General features: G+C 40.1%; 1 protein-coding gene across 6 annotated transcripts in view; it reads right to left on the bottom strand.

The window, feature by feature from the left end:
* Window positions 1-18,451, bottom strand: part of spega (striated muscle enriched protein kinase a) — a 90,501-nt gene that overhangs the window by 15,212 nt on the left and 56,838 nt on the right. For all 6 annotated transcript variants that reach the window (XM_049570263.1, XM_049570266.1, XM_049570265.1 and 3 more), the window contains 14 exons: window positions 18,146-18,375; window positions 17,940-18,059; window positions 16,178-16,282; window positions 15,669-15,875; window positions 14,608-14,731; window positions 13,975-14,147; window positions 13,038-13,150; window positions 12,715-12,883; window positions 12,202-12,301; window positions 3,552-3,752; window positions 865-922; window positions 706-783; window positions 429-601; window positions 255-281 (listed from right to left, as the gene is read on the bottom strand). In XM_049570263.1, the coding sequence (XP_049426220.1) occupies window positions 255-281; window positions 429-601; window positions 706-783; window positions 865-922; window positions 3,552-3,752; window positions 12,202-12,301; window positions 12,715-12,883; window positions 13,038-13,150; window positions 13,975-14,147; window positions 14,608-14,731; window positions 15,669-15,875; window positions 16,178-16,282; window positions 17,940-18,059; window positions 18,146-18,375 (1,878 nt within the window). The remainder of the gene's footprint in view (window positions 1-254; window positions 282-428; window positions 602-705; window positions 784-864; window positions 923-3,551; window positions 3,753-12,201; window positions 12,302-12,714; window positions 12,884-13,037; window positions 13,151-13,974; window positions 14,148-14,607; window positions 14,732-15,668; window positions 15,876-16,177; window positions 16,283-17,939; window positions 18,060-18,145; window positions 18,376-18,451) is intronic.

The following is an 18,451-nucleotide window of genomic DNA, read 5'->3' as shown; positions in this document are numbered from 1 at the left end:
CAAACATAATTACAAAAAAGCAATTATTTTGATAACGATTTATTCAAAGAAAAAAGTTTAAAAAAAAAATGTAACAAGTACACATATCTAATAAAATAAAAAACATAATTATTAATGAAAGAAAACATGTAATTACTGTGATTAGAAATTACTGAAACTATAAAAAGTAAAACAAGTAACAAATAGCAAATCAATACACTATAAAAGTAAAGAGAAAAAAACAAAACAAATAGTAACAAACTGCTGAAACATACCAGAGGTACGTGATGACACCAGCAGGCCTGTGGGAGAGCAGGACAGATGAGTAACAAGTAAAGTTTCAGGAGCAACATAAATGCACACAAAAGACAGATTTTTTTTGTTGCACATAACGAGGCAGTGTCTGCACTGTGTAGTCACTTCTCCACGCTGGAGAACAGGTGGCTCACCATATGTCTGTTGCCGTGGAGACAGGAGTTTGGTTAACAATCTCTGGTGCAACATATTCTGGCGTGCCGTATTTGCAGTAGTGCTCCTCAGAGGTGTCCAGTTTTATGGCATTACCAAAGTCACAAATACGGATCTGGTCACTCCCAGAACTCGCCATTAAGATGTTTTCTGGCTAAAGAGGCGTTGTACCAGAAAACAGCAGTGTCAGGTACTTAAAAAAGAATATGACAATCTTGATGAAATAATTGCAGCACCACAGGTAGGACGGGCAGATACCTTTATGTCAAGGTGGGCAATGTTTTTTTGGTGAAGATATTGAAGACCTTCTAACACTTGCTGAACAATACTGCGGATCTGTGGAGAAAAATAAGGGAATGAACTTAACAGTCATGTTACATAATGATAGCGCAGTGCAGTCAGCAGAAGCACACAAACCTCCAGTTCCTTGACTGTTGTTTTTTTGGCCATTCTTTCCAGCATCTCCTCGTGACATCTTCACACAACAGTTGAGGAAAAATAAAAAATAAAAAGCTGTGACTTGACTGCACAGTCCAAGTGGTAGGTGCATGAGGAATGAATTATAAATGAGCAAAAACTCCCACACATCCTATCTCCTGCTAATTCCACTCATCGCCGATGAGTCAGAGAGAGAAAAAGCTGTGCTGCGCTTCATTCATGCCTCCAGGGGACTGCAGAAGACATTAGGATTAATGCTTTGGATCTTTAGTGTCCTTGAGATGCGTTTAAGAGCACTTTTGTTCGGCAATGAAGCTGATAAAATTTGAAACAGACTGCAGGAAAGGTAGTGCCCTTTTGACTTAAAGGAGACCGCTTATGCTTTTTCTTATTTTCTGTCATATATACAGTACAGGCCAAAAGTTTGGACACACCTTCTCATTCAATGTGTTTTCTTTATTTTCATGACTATTTACATTGTAGATTCTCACTGAAGGCATCAAAACTATGAATGAACACATGTGGAGTTATGTACTTAACAAAAAAAGGTGAAATAACTGAAAACATGTTTTATATTCTAGTTTCTTCAAAATAGCCACCCTTTGCTCTGATTACTGCTTTGCACACTCTTGGCATTCTCTCCATGAGCTTCAAGAGGTAGTCACCTGAAATGGTTTTCCAACAGTCTTGAAGGAGTTCCCAGAGGTGTTTAGCACTTGTTGGCCCCTTTGCCTTCACTCTGCGGTCCAGCTCACCCCAAACCATCTCGATTGGGTTCAGGTCCGGTGACTGTGGAGGCCAGGTCATCTGCCGCAGCACTCCATCACTCTCCTTCTTGGTCAAATAGCCCTTACACAGCCTGGAGGTGTGTTTGGGGTCATTGTCCTGTTGAAAAATAAATGATTGTCCAACTAAACGCAAACCGGATGGGATGGCATGTCGCTGCAGGATGCTGTGGTAGCCATGCTGGTTCAGCGTGCCTTCAATTTTGAATAAATCCCCAACAGTGTCACCAGCAAAACACCCCCACACCATCACACCTCCTCCTCCATGCTTCACAGTGGGAACCAGGCATGTGGAATCCATCCGTTCACCTTTTCTGCGTCTCACAAAGACACGGCGGTTGGAACCAAAGATCTCAAATTTGGACTCATCAGACCAAAGCACAGATTTCCACTGGTCTAATGTCCATTCCTTGTGTTTCTTGGCCCAAACAAATCTCTTCTGCTTGTTGCCTCTCCTTAGCAGTGGTTTCCTAGCAGCTATTTGACCATGAAGGCCTGATTCGCGCAGTCTCCTCTTAACAGTTGTTCTAGAGATGGGTCTTCTGCTAGAACTCTGTGTGGCATTCATCTGGTCTCTGATCTGAGCTGCTGTTAACTTGCGATTTCTGAGGCTGGTGATTCGGATGAACTTATCCTCAGAAGCAGAGGTGACTCTTGGTCTTCCTTTCCTGGGTCGGTCCTCATGTGTGCCAGTTTCGTTGTAGCGCTTGATGGTTTTTGCGACTCCACTTGGGGACACATTTAAAGTTTTTGCAATTTTCCGGACTGACTGACCTTCATTTCTTAAAGTAATGATGGCCACTCGTTTTTCTTTAGTTAGCTGATTGGTTCTTGCCATAATATGAATTTTAACAGTTGTCCAATAGGGCTGTCGGCTATGTATTAACCTGACTTCTGCACAACACAACTGATGGTCCCAACCTCATTGATAAAGCAAGAAATTCCACTAATTAACCCTGATAAGGCACACCTGTGAAGTGGAAACCATTTCAGGTGACTACCTCTTGAAGCTCATGGAGAGAATGCCAAGAGTGTGCAAAGCAGTAATCAGAGCAAAGGGTGGCTATTTTGAAGAAACTAGAATATAAAACATGTTTTCAGTTATTTCACCTTTTTTTGTTAAGAACATAACATGTGTTCATTCATAGTTTTGATGCCTTCAGTGAGAATCTACAATGTAAATAGTCATGAAAATAAAGAAAACGCATTGAATGAGAAGGTGTGTCCAAACTTTTGGCCTGTACTGTATATAATGTTACAATGTTGGGTGTTCATATTAAATGTGGCCAAAGTTTAAAATACTGTGGTAAATGTGTGTAAAAATAATCCCTGAGAGCAAAATCTCTGCCTTCAGTCAGTTCTGAATACTCTTGTTTCCATCGTTTTTTCTACTTTGGAGACAAGCGGATGTCAGCCTGAGACAGGTTTCTTTATATGGTCATCTGTTTTAGGAACGCTACTGCAAGTGTTCATGTTACATACACTGCTACATGTAGCTACACGCTAACATTAGGGAAACAATCAGGGTGATCTTGGTTGCCAATGTTGTTAATATCTCTCTCATTTCAGATCATATTCCTGCTGGAACATGTCTGGTTGTGTTCAGAAGTTTTTTTCAGTGATTATTTACAGGAGAAAGTAATGTCAAATACGGTCATTGCCCAGCTGCAAGTACACTGCTACACGTAGCTACCTACAATACAAGTATGAACCTCAAAATTAGCACAATAGGTCCCCTTTAACTGTATGAACATGTTTTCCCTCACTGAAAATTTGTACTGTGTTCATTCTGTTGTTAACAGTCAGGTCACTAATAGGAACTACATAATAAAAGCGACATGTTAAAGCACAACATTTCTTTAAATGACTCTGAAAGGATACAACTCTGTGATGAGCACCACTATGCTCTTCTTCTCAAAGGCATCGTGGAAATAGAGAATCCTCTCGTTGTCCAGCTCAGACAACAGGTCCATCTCTCTAAGGGCCAGGGCTTTCCTCTTTCCTCCCGCAGAAATGAACTTAGCAGCAAACTCGGCCTTTCCCTTTTTCTGAATCACCCTCTTCACATAGGAGAATGCACCCCTGCATCAAACAGTGGAGAATTTTTGGGTTTAATACATGAAACAAAGGAATACTTCACACATCTGTTTTCAAACAGGTGTGTAGGAGAGGGACGAGAAGAATAAATCCTGTAGAAAAGACTCCCGCACACTGACTAACTTGCAAAAATAATGATTTAATGCTGCAACGTTTCGATGACTAGCATAAGACAATGTGATGACGGTTAATACATACCAAATGAGTAGTGTGTGTTTGTTAGTTCTTCTACCATCTACTTCTACTACTATGTCGACTTTTCCTAATAGAAAAAACAAAAATAATAAATAAATAATAATTTGATAATCGGCGCCCTAGATTGGCGACATGTCTGAGTGCTGAGAGGAGCAGCTGATGTGTGGAGCTCCTGCCTAACTCCAACTGTTTTTAGCTATAATAGCATATTTTAAAATCTTAAAAGTTTTTAATTTTTGGGTACTCTCTTACTACTCACCTCAATCAACGTGGTCAGTGAGCCTAAAGCTGCGGATGGCTTTTACAATTGTGATATTCAGTGGATTTCTCTGCCTGGCCTTCTACCTCTGCTGTGAATCAGCCTGAGAAGCAGCACTGCTACTAGGCCTTCAAGGCCTAACTCCAGCTGAGGCCCAGCTACCTTCAGCTTGTTTCCATACTGGTCCAGCTCCAGCTCCAGCTGCAGCCCAGCACCCAGCAAATGCCCAGGCAATAACCATTGTGGTATATCTCCTTCGGCAGTGTGGCCTGTGTGTAGCCTGGATCTCCAGCCTCAACACTGTGATCCATCCCCTTCTGCAGTGTGGCCTGTGTGTGGCCTGGATCTCCAGCCTCAACACTGTGATCCATCCCCTGCTGCAGTGTGGCCTGGATCTCCAGCCTCAACACTGTGATCCATCCTCTGCTGCAGTGTGGCCTGTGTGTAGCCTGGATCTTCAGCTGCAACACTGTGATCCAGCTCCTGTCAAACTAACATCAGTGTGACTGGTAACGTGACTGGTAGGATTCTCTTGTTTAATCTTTGACTGTTTATCTGAAAAATGCCACCTAAAAAGTGTGAAGAGGATTTTGTTTCTCTCTCAACTGTACTTGACCTCTTGGATCAACAAAAAGCCTTCTATAAAGACCTAATTAAACAACAAGAAAACAGCTTTAAGGGTTTTGTTCAAATGATACATGACTCCAACAATAAATGCTGTGATGACTTGAATAGAGAAGTACAGGATCTCAAAAGGAGCCTAGAATACTCTCAAAAAGAAGTTGATGAGTTGAAAACCACTCTTGAGTCTTTGACATCTGGCACCATCAAACATCTTCAAGCCAACACAAAAACTTTGAAAGCTGATAACAAACAATGGATGGCTAAAGTTGACTATCTGGAAAACCAGTCCAGGAGGAACAACATTGTAGATGATGGCATCCCAGAATCACCTGATGAAAAATGGTCTGACTCAGAGAAAAAAATCAGAGAAATTCTTTATGGCAAATTGAATATTGACCAAAAGCACATCGAAATTGAGCGTGCACACCGTCTTGGGAAGCTATTGAAGAGTGGTGATAAAAGACCAAGACCCATAATAGTCAAACTCTTCAGACACAAAGACAAACAGCTCATACTTTCAAAAGCAAACAAAATGAAAGGCTCACATATCTACATCAACGAAGATGACTGAGCGTCAAAAATGAAAAGAACTGCTACCTGAGTTGAGAGCTGCAAGAGCAAGGGGGGAATGGGCCTATCTGAATTATGATAGACTTATAGTGCGACCCATGAGCGAGCGTCCAATGAGAGAGCGGCTCACTGGTTCAAATGTGGAGGATGAACATTAATCTGTTGCCCAGGCACTCATGACCATGTCATCAGTTTGCTGTTTATCTTATGGCAGAACATGCTCCATGTTCACCGAGGAAAAAACAATTGAAATTGTATACTAATCTGTGTTCTGGTAGTGACCATCCAAATTTAACAAACAATAACAACTTGGTTTTTCATCCTTTTGAGCCACAGAATGACAAGGTCTTTAATACCTGCTTTAATCCTGATTTATTCTTTTCATTAGAATATGCACCAACAAATGCTAACACATATGACAGGAAACAGTCTAATATTTATGATCCTTCTACATGTAGTTATTTTTCTGAAGACCAGTTTAACTCTTTCACTGCATCTTGCAAAGAGTCCAAAATCTTTTCTTCTCTCCATTTGAACATAAGAAGTCTTCCAAAAAACTATCATAAATTTTTCCACTATCTTTCATCACTGAACCACATTTTCTCTATAACTGCACTGACCGAAACTTGGCTTAATGATGAAATCCATTCATTTTTTAAATTTGATGGTTACACAGCCATTCACCAATATAGAGGGAGTAGAGGTGGAGGAGTCTCTCTCTACGTTCAAAACGATCTTGAATTCAAACAGAGATCTGACTTGGAAAGGAAGTTTCATGGGTGTTATACTGAATGTGTTTTTCTTGAGGTGCAATCTGAAAAAAGAAAATTGATTGTAGGATGTATATATCGTCCTCCTAATACAGATATCAACAACTTTAATGAATGTCTTCTAGATATCTTGGAACTTGTCGACAAAGAGGGTAAACTGTGCTATTTATTAGGTGACTTTAATGTTAATCTTTTGGACAAGAACAAACAGCACATAGATGACCTTATAAATATATTGTCTTCAAATTATTTTTATCCCCTTATCTGCAAGCCCACAAGAATAACTAGCCTATCTTCTACACTGATAGACAATATTTTTACTAATGCTTTGACTGATGTCATAAAATCTGGTATCCTTTATACAGATATTTCTGATCATTTTCCTGTTTTTCAGTTTTCTTCTATACTCAACAAACAGCTTACAAAGAAATCAAAGAGAACTTGTTTTAGAAATTTCAATGAAAATAACATTAACAACTTCTCAAGTTTATTAGCAAAGATGTCCTGGGAAACAGTGGATGAAGTTTCTGATGTGAATATGGCTTACAACAATTTTTATGCAAAATTTTATTCTGTTTTTGATAAATGTTTTCCTTTTATTTCTAAAGGCAAAGGAAGCTCCGCACACCTTAACAAACCATGGTTCACTGTAGAACTTAGGAAATCTGCTTCAAAGAAAAACAAGTTATATAGAAGGTATTTACAAAGCCCTAGTCCTCTAAATTGTGCTACATACAAAAATTATCGGAATAAATACAATCACCTTATTAGAAATGCTAAACGTAATTGTTATAGTGATTTATTTACCCAATCATCAAATAATTCAAAATCTACATGGGATATTTTAAAACAATTACTCAACAAGAAAAACTCCTCTACTCCATCCCAGGCTACATTTCAGGATGGCACACTAACGATAACAGAGCCTACACAAATCACTAATAAATTTAATAATTTCTTCATAAATGTGGGACCACGTCTTGCAAAGCATATTGAAAATGTTCATGATTCTCCTTCTAACTTTATAAATGAAGGTTATCCTTCCTTAAACAATTTTGAACCAATAAAGCCTTCAGAAATACTTGAAATCATCAAGAACCTTAAAAACTCCTCTGCTGGCCATGACAAAATTACAGCCTATCTGATTAAAAAAGTTGCACCCGCAATTATTGTTCCTTTAACATTTATTTTTTCTTTATCACTTGAATCTGGTATTATTCCTCAAGATTTAAAACTTGCCAAGGTCATCCCACTGTTTAAAGCCGGTGATCCATCTGTATTTTTGAATTATCGCCCTATATCAATTCTCCCTTGCTTTTCTAAGATACTTGAGAAGTTGGTATATGCTAGAATTTTGAAGCATCTGGATGCCAATAATATTTTGTATGAGCACCAATATGGTTTTAGAAAGAATTGTTCTACATATATGGCTCTCTTGCATCTAAGAGAAAAGATTTCAACTGCTTTCAAGAAAAATGAATACGCTCTAGGAATTTTCTTAGACTTATCAAAAGCTTTTGATACTGTGAATTATAGAATTTTATTATCAAAAATGTCTTGTTATGGTTTTAAAAATAAGGTTCTGCAATGGGTTGAAAATTATTTGCACAACAGAGAACGATATGTCATTTTTAATGATCAACTGTCACAGCGGGATGTTCTGAAATGTGGAGTTCCACAAGGGTCCATTTTGGGTCCTTTGTTGTTTTTGATATACATTAATGATTTACCAAAAGCGTTGAGTATTTTGTCACCTATCTTATTTGCTGATGACACCAATCTCTTTGCTACTGACAGTAATATTGATTCACTTATTGATAAGGCAAATTCTGGGCTCACTCAATTTGCTCAGTGGTTTCAGTTAAATAAATTATCACTTAATGTCAAAAACTCTAATTTCATCATCTTTAAGAACAAGAATAAGAATTACAATCCAGAAAAAACTAAAATTTATATTAATAACAACTTACTTTCCAATGTTTCATCAGCAAAGTTTTTAGGTGTCAATATTGATGAGAAACTTTGTTTTAAGAATCATTGTGAATTTGTGTGCAAGAAGGTCTCAAAATCCTTAGGTATCATAAAAAAGGTTAAACCCTATTTAAAATAAGTACTTTATTAACCTTGTACTACAGCTTAATTTATTCTCATATCTCTTATTGCAATTTAATCTGGGCTAGCACTTATCCTTCTTACTTACAACCAATTCATAGACTCCAAAAATCCTTTGTAAGAATTGCCACTAACTCTCTATATTTAGCTCCATCCACACCTCTGTTTAAAAAATTACAAATACTAACAATGTACAATGTGAATAAGTATCAAACAGGAATCTTGATGTACAAAGTCATATGTTTTCCATTTTCTTTACCCAAGCATTTGGGTAATTATCTGCATTTAAAAGAAGGCTGAAGCAGAGTTTTACGATTTTTTAACACATTTGTGTTTTTTATTCTTATTTCATTCAAATATATCTTTGGACTACTTAATTGTATTCTGAGGTATCATATGATTCTGAGATATCATTTATTGCATTAATTTGAGTGTGTGTGTTTGTGTGTGTGTGTGTGTGTGTGTGTGTGTGTGTGTGTGTATAAGCTCAGACGTAAGCCTATGTCCGAAGCTTATATAGTTTTATAATTGTTATTTGTTAGGAGGGGGGACCGCTGGTAAGCCCATTCGGGTTTTTTATGACCTCTCCTGCACATCTTGTCTTATTTTCTTTCTTATTTGTGTAATGTTTCTTTTTCATAAGTGCAAATAAACAAACAAACAAACAAACAAAAGATGTGAGGCTTGACTACACTTCAGCTCTAGAGGAGCTTACTGGACCCATTAAAACCACAAACGATTTGCTGGCTATATGTGGCTCTAGCAGAATATTATCATGACGATATCACAGGAGCCTTTGTGAAGAGGAATGAATCGGTACATTCGTGAAGTCCGAGTCATTACCCTGGCAAATCAACTCCAATTGGCCATTATCAGAAAACAGGTCAACATCAGGCATGAGAATCCTGTGAGACAGGTTTCTGGGGTTTTCCAAGATGCGTTCACAAGTTGTTTTATTTGTTGTAAATCTTTATTTAATCTCTGATTGTCACCAAAGTATATGACTGAGCTTCTCACACTGTACCACCCAAACATGTCCCTCAGGTCTGCTAGTCTGGGTCTTCTAACTGTTCCAGAGTCCAGGTTAAAGACAAAGGGTGATCAAGCCTTTTTAGTTTTAGCTCCTCGGCTTTGGAACAGCCTCCCACTGAGCATCAGATCAGCTGACTCTGTTCACGTCTTTAAATCTCGTTTGAATACTTTCACAGACTGGCCTTTCCTGACAGCTGACAGACTTATTGTGTGTATGGGAGTGTATGTATTTGTAGTCATACAGTACAGGCCAAAAGTTTGGACACACCTTCTTATTCAATGCGTTTTCTTTATTTTCATGACTATTTACATTGTAGATTCTCACTGAAGGCATCAAAACTATGAATGAACACATGTGGAGTTATGTACTTAACAAAAAAAGGTGAAATAACTGAAAACATGTTTTATATTCTAGTTTCTTCAAAATAGCCACCCTTTGCTCTGATTACTGCTTTGCACACTCTTGGCATTCTCTCAATGAGCTTCAAGAGAGTAGTCACCTGAAATGGTTTTCCAACAGTCTTGAAGGAGTTCCCAGAGGTGTTTAGCACTTGTTGGCCCCTTTGCCTTCACCCTGCAGTCCAGCTCACCCCAAACCATCTCGATTGGGTTCAGGTCCGGTGACTGTGGAGGCCAGGTCATCTGCCGCAGCACTCCATCACTCTCCTTCTTGGTCAAATAGCCCTTACACAGCCTGGAGGTGTGTTTGGGGTCATTGTCCTGTTGAAAAATAAATGATCGTCCAACTAAAAGCAAACCGGATGGGATGGCATGTCGCTGCAGGATGCTGTGGTAGCCATGCTGGTTCAGTGTGCCTTCAATATTGAATAAATCCCCAACAGTGTCACCTGCAAAACACCCCCACACCATCACACCTCCTCCTCCATGCTTCACAGTGGGAACCAGGCATGTGGAATCCATCCGTTCACCTTTTCTGCGTCTCACAAAGACACGGCGGTTGGAACCAAAGATCTCAAATTTGGACTCATCAGACCAAAGCACAGATTTCCACTGGTCTAATGTCCATTCCTTGTGTTTCTTGGCCCAAACAAATCTCTTCTGCTTGTTGCCTCTCCTTAGCAGTGGTTTCCTAGCAGCTATTTGACCATGAAGGCCTGATTCGCGCAGTCTCCTCTTAACAGTTGTTCTAGAGATGGGTCTGCTGCTAGAACTCTGTGTGGCATTCATCTGGTCTCTGATCTGAGCTGCTGTTAACTTGCGATTTCTGAGGCTGCTGACTCGGATGAACTTATCCTCAGAAGCAGAGGTGACTCTTGGTCTTCCTTTCCTGGGTCGGTCCTCATGTGTGCCAGGTTCGTTGTAGCGCTTGATGGTTTTTGTGACTCCACCTGGGGACACATTTAAAGTTTTTGCAATTTTCCGGACTGACTGACCTTCATTTCTTAAAGTAATGATGGCCACTCGTTTTTCTTTAGTTAGCTGATTGGTTCTTGCCATAATATGAATTTTAACAGTTGTCCAATAGGGCTGTCGGCTGTGTATTAACCTGACTTCTGCACAACACAACTGATGGTCCCAACCCCATTGATAAAGCAAGAAATTCCACTAATTAACCCTGATAAAGCACACCTGTGAAGTGGAAACCATTTCAGGTGACTGCCTCTTGAAGCTCATGGAGAGAATGCCAAGAGTGTGCAAAGCAGTAATCAGAGCAAAGGGTGGCTATTTTGAAGAAACTACAATATAAAACATGTTTTCAGTTATTTCACCTTTTTTTGTTAAGTACATAACTCCACATGTGTTCATTCATAGTTTTGATGCCTTCAGTGAGAATCTACAATGTAAATAGTCATGAAAATAAAGAAAACGCATTGAATGAGAAGGTGTGTCCAAACTTTTGGCCTGTACTGTATATATATGCATGCATGCTTACAGGCTTATGTGTATGCTTATGTTTTATTAGTATTTGTTTTGTATTTTCTTCACCTCAGAAAGCACTTTGTACAAATAAACTATTATCTTTATTATTATTTTTTACAAGAATACACTGAAAGAACCAAGCAGGCCTCAGTGCATGATCCTAACCTAAATTGCCAGCCAGCGGCAGGTTTATAGCTACAACCCTGATGTAGTGCCACAGTCAAAGAAGAAATTACAAACTGCTGCTCTTTAAAAAGTCTTTAAAAATTGATACCAAAGAAACACTGTAAAGTGGGCTTGCCTCTGTTTTTTCATGATGATAGCAGCTGAAGCAACCTCCTTAAAGGGCACAGAACACAATATAACCATTAGAGCATAGAGGTTCATTCTTGACCTTTGTGAACAGTATGTCTGGAAAGACAGCATCCACTCAAATGTCAAGTCTTTAGCTTTTCAAAGCTTTCAGATGCAATAAAGACCTCTAAAGATATTTCAGGAATAGGAACAGAGAATTCTCAAATTGATCTTGTGGAATCAAAAGAATACTCTCTTAGATAGAAATTCTTATTTGCATTACTACAGGAGAACAGAGAGACAAACGGGGACGCTATTGTATAATTAACTTTTGGTTTTTCTGTGGTGTTTGGGAGAAGAAATCAGAATTCCATTTGCTGCTCTGTTAAATAACCAAAACACATCGTCTGGTGTCCTGTCTGCCCGTCCTGACGTTCCTATTGTTCTACAGTTCTCAGTAAATGCCCGTCTCCACCGAGCCTGACCAAAACAAATCATCTGTCAGCTTATGTATTCACTCCGCTCAGGCTGGTGACTCATCTCTCACTCCTGTCTACTGTTGTTCAGCAGGTGCGACTCCCCGCCTTCCCACAGCCCGACCCTCGGTGCTCAAACAGCCATTAACACCATGTACTCGTTGTGTGTGAAGGGATGTGAGATGGCCTGAGCGAACGTGCAGCCAGTCACACACACTCACCTCCCTATCTCTTTGTGGATATCATAGTAATCCATCAAACGCCTCATCTTCCTCAGAATGGTCCCTTCGTCCTCCATTGGCTCCGCTGCTTCTTTTCGCTCTGCAGGGAGCACCAACAAAGGCATTTTTTAACAGCATGTGTGCGTGCGTTTGGCTGTACATGTGAGCCATAGTGACAGATGGTTTCATATTGTAGTCTCGAAACACCTGGTGGTCCCGCCCATATGGTGTAGATTCAGAAGTGCAATTTTCAACAACAACTAGCGTATATTGGGGTGTAATGCATCAGTAAATGACTATAATCTAAATTAAATGGTGAAGATCAGCAGCAAATGGAGGAAAAAGCCTGATGGTAAACCATTACATTTCCCACTATACCACCATTTAAATGATTCTCAATACAAGACAGATTGAGAATTTAATGTAAAAAGATGAGTCTCACAGAATTATAATCCTTTTTACTGGGATGAAATTGTACAGGTGGTATTGTTGATGTTCTGTTGGGCTGCAGACCTGTGTGAACTGTCAGTTCAGCTTTGCAGGAGTTGGAGCCAGCCAGGTTCTTTGCAGTGCAGGTGTACACTCCAGAGTGTTCTGGGCGGGCGTTGAGGACAACAAGGGAATATTCTGGGTCATCGTACACAAATGTGAAGTGGCTGCTCTCAGAGAGAAGCACGTCATCCTGCAACAGACCAATCAACTGTTAATGTGGTTTTAAATTACACTCATAATTCAGTTAATTTCAGTGTCACATGCTCTCTGGCTTTTTGACTCCAGAAAATAATACAAAGGGAACACTTTCTATCTGACATCAAATTGTCCTTGAACAATTGTACCTTGAACCACAGAATATCCGGGTCTGGTTTCCCTTCAACAACAACAGCCAGACGGGACGTCTCCCCAATGTGCACATCCACATCCTCCATGATGGTTTCAAACTTTGGAGGCACTGCAAAAGAAAAAGAAGTAAAAAAAGAGAAAGAAAAAGCTATGAAAATCCCTCTTAAACATTAAACATCAGAGGTGATCACACATTTAAATGTACAATATGTAATTTTCTGCTGCTAAGGGTCTCTCAATCCAAATAGTAACAATAGATGAAGCAGTGCTGTCATTGCCAACACATTCTCACTCCGATCTTGTCACATATTGACATTTGGTCATGGACTTTCTACGTCCTGATACAACGTGAAAGGTACCCTGTGGATGCAATGGAAAGAGCGCATTGAAGCCTTATGTCCCATAGGGGATGAAGAGGAGTAAGAAAGTATACAGCGAAGTCCCTGATTGGCTGCTTACTTTGTCAACTATCGCACAGATCCCTAATTTGTCCCAATTGGATTTTAATTTACGGAAAGTGTTGGGGCGGTAGCAAGTCCAGACTGATACAGAGGACTTTGGGGAGTAATCACTTGTCCCTATGCAGTTTAAAGTGACTTTCTACCTATGCTGTAAATATTCCCATTTTGGTCACTCTTAAGAGATGCAAACCCGCCTCTGAGGATACCATGATTTTATACTCTAAATCCCTTAATCCCAACAACAAAGAGGCACAAGAAAGGAGAGTCTTCATTTTAAAACACTGAAGTCATTTTTAGAGAAGCTATTCTAAATTCACGATCCTTAACTTCAAATATAGCTGCCGCCCAATTTAAATTACACACAGCTCCCCCTTGTTGGCATTGACCGCTGCCAGGAGTAAGTAGTAAGTTCTTTGGATTCGAGCAGAAATGCTAAATTTATCATGTGCTTTTCTGTCTCAGCTAATCTGACCTGCCATTGCCAGCTGAAGCGTGCAGAGGTCGCTGCCAAACTGGTTGCTGGCCGTGACCACCAGCTGACCGACGTCTGTGCTCTTGACTCGCAGGAGCTTCAGGGTGTGTTGATCATCGTCAGGCATGCTCAGCTCATACATCCCCAGTCTGTTGGCCAACACCACTCCCCTCCTGGGGAAGACAGAGGTAATATATCATATTTAAAGTTCAATACCAGCAAAAGTCGACATGTGTATGCAGGGATCTTCTTTAGCAGCAGGTAGCAGAGGCCATGCAGATGGAGGACAAAGAAATTGCAGAGCCCCACAGAGAACATGTGCCTGAACGTCTCGTGCTAAATTAAATCAATGTGAACCACTGCACAGCAGTGCTTCTCAGACCTGTTCCTCTGGATATACAGGATAATAATTTTATAAAAGAAGTCCCTGATGAGAAAAGAATTGGGATGAAGAACAGCATGTGCTTTGGCTCCTAAGAGACATCTTCAGTCTATGTTTGAAACAAGCTTCCAGCACATGTCAAAACATTTTTCCTCGCATCCCTATTTTTGCAGCCAAAAATCCGCTCTGCACACTGCCCTTCACATACAAAGCTGTACTGTGCCACTAGAGACAGATAGAGAGGAACTAACCTTTTCCAGTTGACAACTGCATGCACGTGGTTCAGTGTGATGGTGATGCTCGCAGGTTGATTCTCAACCACATAGACAATGTCAGGTTTGTCCAAAATGACTGGTGCTTTCCTCAAATAGGGTCCTATAGGGGTAAAAGATGTTTAAAGATATCATCATATCAACTACATATTATCTCTTTAAAAAAGACATTTTTTGGACCAGTGGCGGCAAGTTAAAGAGAAACTTTAGTATTTTCCAACGAGCAAGAACCAGCTGCAATGTAATCATTGCAGGCAAATGAGCACTATCAATTTACGTCCACTAAAAGTGTTTGTTTTTGCCACTGACAGGCTCAGATTGTTCGTTTAAGTGCCCAAAAACATTATAGAAAGGATCCCTACAGAGATAGACCTTTTTGTTGAAGAGTAAGATTCTTTTTGTTTTACCAGAAACAGCTCTGAAATCGCCATTGCCAAACATACCAGACTCCATTTAAATAAACAGTAGTTTTAGGGTGTATGGTGCCAGCCTATTTTTTACACCTAAACTGGGTGAATTAAGGGTTTATTTCAACCAAACTAGCGTTGGTTATTATTTGAACAGTAGAAAGACGAACTAAGACAGCTTTTTTGAGTTTTATTTTGTTTCTGTCAATTTTGAATGAAGTGTGTTTTATGAGGCTTAAAGTTGTGTTTAATTAAATGGAGATTGGTGGGTTTTAGCGATAACTATTTCAAGACTGTTTCTGGCTGAACAAAAAGGGTCTTGCTTTTCAATAAAAAGGTCAATCTCTGTAGGGATCTTTCGATTATATTGTCAGACACTTAAAATAATAATCTGAGTCTTTCAGTGGCAAAAACGAGCATTCCAGTTGGGCGTAAATTGGCAATGCTTAATTGCCCACAGGGATTACACTGCAGCCTGTTTCCTGCCTGCTGGCTGCAGCCATCTCTCTCAGTACTAGACCAATTTCAAAATAGTTGTTCCCATTAGTCACTTGGACACAAAAACATGACAAAATAGGGTCCAGGTTGAAAAATATCAAAGTTACCCTTTAAAGCCTTTCTCATCTTTGTTACCTCTGTCCAGCAGCTGGACCAGGTCAGTAGACGGTGATGGTTTGCTTAACGTCTTCCCAGTGGACGTCAGGATTCTGAAAGCATAGCGGACTCCCTTGGACAGAGAGGTGACAGTGTAGTTGGTCTCCCTCAGGTTAGACACCACCACAGACCACTGGATAGAGCCCAGAGGCTGCTGCTGGACCACGTAAAGCAAGGAGCCGGCATCTGCACACACGTACAGTGTTTAGTTACTTAATCTGAACGATAACAACAGTGAGGTGCTTAAGATGCAGAGAGAAAAGGATTTTGTTTCCCTCTCAAATCTTTGCTGATGGCACATGAAATCCAAAGGGGCTTAAAAACATCTCGGAATGAAAAGAAAGCAAACAAACATCCAGGACATGCCTGCTAGAAATAGTTTCCCCTGCTAGTGTTTTATGTAAATTTAATTTCAACATTTCTTTCTTGGAGCCTTTCTCAAGATTGCAAAAAAACTAATTGGTATCATAGAAACCTAATGAACCCACCAAATGAAGGGTCCATCCTCTTTGGTCTCTTCCAGCTGAGGCTTATAGTTTTGCCTGTGATGGCTTCTATCACTGGAGGACCATCAGGGGGGTCAGGAACAATATCTGTATTCAAATAAGTACACAAATAAACACATATCACATGGGGAACACCGTATTCTCTCAACTATAGCATCAAACATTAAAGGAATACTTCACCCCTCAAATCATTATCATTTGTATATCAGTAACTCACCCTGTGTTACACTGAATTTGTGAAGAAAAGTTTGTTTTTCTTGCATGCCTCTGCGGTAAGCGAAGAATCAAAAAACTGAGAAAAATCTGAATGAAGTTGTAGGGGTCCACGTTTAACAACAGCAAAACTATATCGAAACTCTCTGTCTTCTCTGACAGGGAACTGAACTAAAAGTGAATCTTTCCAATCCTCTCTTCAAAGCCAGACTCCATTGACAAAAACAATAATTTTACCTAGCTGAACACAGCAGTTGCTGGTCTACCGCTGCCTCCATCTGTCTGTTTGTTTGTGTTACTGTGTGACTTTTGTGTTTTAAAAGGTTAGTTTGGAATCATCGAAGTCACACAATCTTATGATATAATGATGAAAACTCTGTCTGTGGGTGTGTGTGTGTGTGTCTGTTCCATGTTTTTCTCCTCATTGACTTGGTCAATCCATGTGAAATTTGGCAGAGTCATGGGAGGATGTGAATGAAGCAATATTACATCAATTGGCCAAAGGGGGGCGCTATAGCAACCGACTGAAATTGCAAACTTTGAATGGGCATATCTCATGCCCTGTATGTCGTAGAGACATGAAACTTTGCACAGAGATGCCTCCCCTCACGAGGAACAAATTTGCCTCAAGAACCCATAACTTCCGGTTATATGGATTTTCTGCCATTTTGAATTTTTTGAAAAATACTTAAAATCGATCTTTTCTTAGGAAGTTTGACCGATATGCATGAAACTCGGTGAACATAATCTAGGGACCAATATCTAAAGTTCGCTCTTGGCAAAAGTTGAAAAACTTACTAAAACTGAGCTTCTATAAGGTGATGAATATTGCGGAGGGCGTGGCTCATCACATAAAGGTGTGTAACATCTCAAGGGTTTCACCGATCACCACGCAACTTTGTAGGCATATGACCACACATAATCTGAGGGGACCCCTCCATTACTGACCCGATCAAACAAAATGGGGGCACTAGAGAGCTAATTTCTTATCTAGGCCAAACCGCCATATCGATTTTTACTAAACTTGGTAGATGTGTAGAACAGGACACCTCAAGGTGACTGGAGAAATTTAACTGGGTGGTGCTATAACAACAGAAAAATGCTTAAAAATGGCTAATATGCGACCGATTGCTGTGGCTCCCACTGTGGCCGAATGTCGTTGTTTTTTCCAGCAGCTCACGCATTCAGCGAGATAAAATCACAGTTTTTGCCAATGGAGTCTGGTATAGAAGAGAGCATTGATAAGTTTCACTTTAGTTCAGTTCCCCATCAGTAAGGGCTGTCTGGGAAGTACTGATCATACGACTGAATAAATGGGACTTGGATTATACTGCACTGAGTTATGTGAGAGTTTGTAAATAGATGTTTTGATATACTTTTGCTTCTGAATTTCCTCAGTTTTTGGATTCTTTGTTCACCATAGAGGCATGCTAAAAGAACATTCTCTTTACGACTTCCATGTAACACGAGTTAACTAATATACAGATGGTCATTACGGGGGTGGAGCATTCCTTTAAGCCTCAATCCGTACCAGTGACATATAGATGTGCATAGCAGGCGGCTTTGCCCAGTCTATTGGAGATGACGGCCTTGTAGACGCCTCCATGAGAATGACAAGCACTCCGAATGACCATATTGTGGACATCCCTGTCTGAAGAACAGACAAAAAAGTTTCTCATTTACCATCATTTCGCCAAAAGTAGCTTAGCTTTGTTTGTTATTTGGTTCTTTGCTTACACTGAGTCATTTTGCGCTCTTCACTGCTCTCAATACGCTTGCCATTGTGGTACCAGGCGATGGTTGGGTAGGGCAGGCCAGCCACCTTGCATTTCAGCAGCGCCTCTTTGCCTTCAATCACTTCCACATCCGCCAGAGGTTTGACAAAATCTGGCATGGTCCTCTTCTCCACCTCACTCTCCAGCACCTCAGGCTCCTCAGGGATGGATGGCATCTTCTCCATCTTAGCCCTGGAGGAAAGATGGAGGGATTGATTTATAGAATTCGAGGACGTACACTGAAAGATTGACGGGTTTATTTAACTTC

This window comes from Epinephelus fuscoguttatus, linkage group LG24 (assembly GCF_011397635.1).
Source record: "Epinephelus fuscoguttatus linkage group LG24, E.fuscoguttatus.final_Chr_v1".
Lineage (NCBI taxonomy): Eukaryota > Metazoa > Chordata > Actinopteri > Perciformes > Serranidae > Epinephelus > Epinephelus fuscoguttatus.
Note: the sequence above shows the minus strand (reverse complement) of the source record. Positions and strands in the feature narration are given on the sequence as shown.